The 4,507-nt window shown below is 44.5% G+C and overlaps 1 protein-coding gene across 1 annotated transcript; it reads left to right on the top strand.

Annotated features, from left to right (window-relative positions):
• Positions 1-2,536: 2,536 nt before the first annotated feature.
• On the top strand, positions 2,537-3,079 carry FIBRA_09197 (uncharacterized protein; the record flags this gene model as incomplete). Its single annotated transcript, XM_012321518.1, has 1 exon — positions 2,537-3,079. The coding sequence occupies one exon, from the start codon at positions 2,537-2,539 to the stop codon at positions 3,077-3,079; it is 543 nt and encodes a 180-aa protein (XP_012176908.1).
• Positions 3,080-4,507: the final 1,428 nt, after the last annotated feature.

Below are 4,507 nucleotides of genomic sequence, written 5' to 3'. Positions count from 1 at the left end.
GTGTCCATGAACCGTTTGTAGCGGTTCTGTACATAGAACTTTGTAGGTGCATTCACTATTCGTTCAACAAAACAGGTGTTAATTGATGGTGCAGCTGCATGAATGGAGGATGGGACACAAGCTTCCGAAGAGGCATTACTGAAGAAAGCAAAGGTGGCGTTTGAAATGATGGGACCAATACGGATAGATGCTCTACCTATGCTGACATTCCGATCTGTTAGACTTCTACGAAATGGAGGAGTGCTATATGAAATGGATAGTGCACAGTCTGCAAACTGGATACACCACAAAGACAATATGGAAGGCTTCCTGCTTTACTATGGAGGGGAGAACATGTCTATCAAGCTTTGCTACTACACAGTACTTGTTGAATTTGTCCCGATATCATTCGACCCAGACCGGCCACTCTCACTGCGACTGGTCAAGCAGGCCAATGGATGGAATGACAACTCTATTATAAGTGCAAATTGGATCAAGCCTAAGACTCGGAGAACAAATGGGCAAATGACAGCACACCTCATTATCAAATACAACAGCCCTGCAGCAGTGAACACTGCCATCCGAGACGGAATGATAATAGTGGGAAAAACAGTTTTTGCAAGAAAGCTGTTAAGAGAACCACGTAGGTGTCTGAAATGCCAGAAAATAGGAGTAGGACATCTCGCAGCAGAGTGTAAACAGGTCAATGACACATGTGGAACATGTGCTCAGGACCATGCGACCTCAACATGCTCTCAAACATCATTTCCATGTTGTATGAACTGCAAGGAGGATGGTCACGCAGCATGGGACCGACTATGCCCCTCATTTATAGCTGCCACACTCAAGTACACCCAAAATGGGGGTGGAAACAAGTATCATTTCTATCCTACAATAAACGACAATAACTCATGGGAACTCACACAGCAAACACAGCGGGTACAGGCTCAGGGGCACAACACTCTGGCAGAAGCTACAAGAATGAAAAAGAATGGCTACCGCAAACACAACTCAAACCAGTGGAGTGAGGAGGTTGAGTACGAGATGCCATGGAGGACTATGAGAAAAGAGAAGGAGAGGGCTACAACAAGTGGCACTAACACAATCCCTCTAGGTTCCCATCCACAAGTATCTGCTCCACAATACTTTCGAGGGCCCTCAAATCTAAGACAAACGACCTTAACATCAGCAGGAATTGTGAATAGCAGTGCCCAGAGGCATCCAACACAAATACAGCCCACTGGAATTCTCCCTGTCAATGTTCAACCACCAAACCATGTCAATATCTGAACATGGCCAAAGAAACACCCTACACATTGGACAACTGAATGCAAACAAGTCGAACACAGCACAATCAGAATTTCTTAATTCAATTGATGATCTTGATGTAGTGCTAATTCAGGAACCTCATATAGACTTCCTCAAGAACACCTGAGCAGCAAGCAAATGGTACCCTATCTACCCACCATGACACAAGGATAGTGAACAGGTAACCCAATCCATAATCCTCATTCACTCCCAAATGTCCACAAATACATGGACACCTCTACCAATTGACAGCCCAGACATCACAGCAGTCTCAATAACACTAACTGTAGGAACTCTAACAATATTCAACAAATACAATGACCAGGAACATGACAACTCCCTCTGATTACTGGCAAAGGTGACACGACACCTAGAACCTCATACTAATGTACACAATAGCAACAGCAACACCTTACAGCACGTAATTTGGGCAGGAGATTTCAATCGACATCACCCCCTCTGGGACGATGAGAACAACCAACACTTATTTACAGACACATACCTCGATCAAGCACAGCAACTAATCAACCTGCTAAATGCATTTGATCTTCGTATGCTACTACCAGCTAGCCTCCCCACACTCGAAGCAACAAGGACCAAGAACATGACATGCCCAGATATATTCAGCTCTGAAATGCTAGCTGGATTTCTCATCTCATGTGACGTGGACATGGGGCGATGACCTCCTTGTACTGATCATTTTCCAATTTTCACAGAGTTTGATATCTCACCTACCTCCAATGTCAAACCCACTTACCGAAATTTTTGGCAAACTGACTGGATGGAATTCCGCAGCTGCCTTCAACAGAAGATGGATGCACAACAGTTACCAACAGGGGATATCATAGATATTCAGGACTTTGACAAGGCACTTGCAGACCTGATGAGGACTCTCCACAAAGTTATTGATGCGACAGTGCCAATGACCCAGACATCTCCATATGCAAAGTGATGGTGGTCAAAAGAGCTTGACATGGTAAGGAGAGAAGTTAACAAAGCAGGGTGGAAATTGTATCAACAATGATTGACCCAGGAACATCCAGTTCATGTGAAGTATAAACACCTTCAAAACCAATATTGTGACCAAATCCAAACTGCCAAAAAAGAACACTGGGAGGCGTGGCTTGAGAACGCTGATATCCAATCTGTCTGGACAGTAAGCAAGTACATACGGGCAGGCTCAACTGATGGGGGAAAAACAAGAATTCCATCTCTTCGCCCGAATGATACTAATGGAAATGTTGCAGGCATGGTATCTGACAACACAAGCAAGAGCAAAATCCTCTATGAGTTGTTCTTTCCTCCACCACCTCATCACAAGGAACTAGCCCCACTGCACCTCTTAAGCCCACCAGAAGCATTCCCATTTCGTCACATCACTGACCACCAGATTACTCAGGTGATCAAACAAATGAAAGACTTTTGGGCACCAGGCCCAGACAATATCCCAAATGAAGTATACAAACAATGTGTGGACATGCTAATCCTGCACATAGGTTGGCTCTACAGTGCAACATTTGACCTCAAATACTATCCTAATGAATGGAAGAACTCCAAAACAATAGTTCTAAGGAAACCAGGACGAGCTGATTATTCTACAGCCAAATCGTACAGGCCTATTGCTCTGCTCAACAGCATTGCGAAGGGCCTCTCTGCATGTGTGGCAGAATCAGCTGAACACAATATTGAGCAACTCAATCTGATGCCACCAAATCATCTTGGAGGATGGGCAGGAAGAACAGCATCAAACTCCCTGCACTTAATTGTGAAAACTGTGAAAGACGCATGGTGAGTAGGTAAAGTAGCGTCCATTCTCTTCCTTGATGTAGAAGCCACCTTTCCAAGTGCAGTCCCTAACCGTCTCCTATGCGACATGGAAGAAATGGGAATTCCTGTGGAAACAGTTGAATAGATCAGATGCAAAATGGAAGGCTGGAAAACGAAGCTCATGTTCGACGACTTCATATCAGAAACATTCGAAATCATAAGTGGAATAGACCAGGGATGCACACTCTCAATGCTACTGTACAAGATCTACAACCGGGGCTTAATCAAGGCAGAAAAGCAGAAACAAGGTGAGACTGTACTAGGCTACATAGATGACATGTCAGTGATTGTAGTAGCCAACACACACAAGAAGGCACACGACCAACTGCAGAACTTCATAGAACGCGAACGAGGAGCAGAGGAATGGTCGAGAACGCATAATTCAAAGTTTTCCACTGCCAAGCTATGCCTTCTAAATGCTAACCCTCATCCCGGATTTAGAACAGGTCCAGCACTGCACCTCAACTCAGGAACAATCCAACCATCACAAGCAGTGAAGTTCCTGGGGATATACATCAACCAACGGCTGAAATTTAAACAACAGGTGGACCATGCACTAAAGAAGGGTACAGTCTGGCTGGCTCAATTCAAATGACTAGCATGTGTTACAAAAGGAATCTCTTACCGATTTGTCAAGCAACTCTACATGAGCATTGCAATCCCCTCCATGTTATATGTATGTGATGTATGGCTGACCCCAATCCGCAGAATTGAGGGCCGGAAGACCAAATATGGATCGGTAGGAGCAGTACGGCAACTAGCAAGAGTACAATAAGAAGCAGGCCTAGCAATAACAGGAGCAATGCAATCAACAGCAGCAGACATCTTAGATGCACATGCTAACCTTCTCCCACTAGAACTGCTAATCAACAAACTAATGCAACAAGCTATAGCACAAATCTACACCCTTCCATCATCACACCCCCTGTACCCTCATGTACAAAAAGTACAGCACTATATCAAGAAACACTGCACGCCAATACATGAACTCATCAATGCATACCTGGATGAGACACACCCTAACAATGTGGAGACTATACTGAGTGTCCGTCTCTTACCATCATGGAAACCACATTTCCAGATCTCTATTGCTAAGGACAAGGAGAAAGCCAAGATAGATGAGGAGACATGGGTGCATGACCGAGGGATAAGAGTATACTCAGATGGCTTGGATGTGGATGGAGGGGTGGGAGCTGTTAAGGGACCTGATAACTGAGGATCAGGAGTTCAACTGATTAACTGTTGTCTAGGACTTATACACGCTATAGTCCTACACCAATACTAGAGTGCAAACTGAGCCGCTATATCTGATAGCGGTTTGAGGACGTATACTGGTTGAAGCGGAGCTTCAGACTAAGACTGAGACTTGAATAGACAACTGAGTCTATTACAA

The sequence above is a fragment of the Fibroporia radiculosa genome (genome assembly GCF_000313525.1).
Source record: "Fibroporia radiculosa TFFH 294 genomic supercontigs, scaffold13900, whole genome shotgun sequence".
Taxonomy (NCBI): Eukaryota; Fungi; Basidiomycota; class Agaricomycetes; order Polyporales; family Fibroporiaceae; genus Fibroporia; species Fibroporia radiculosa.
Note: the sequence above shows the minus strand (reverse complement) of the source record. Positions and strands in the feature narration are given on the sequence as shown.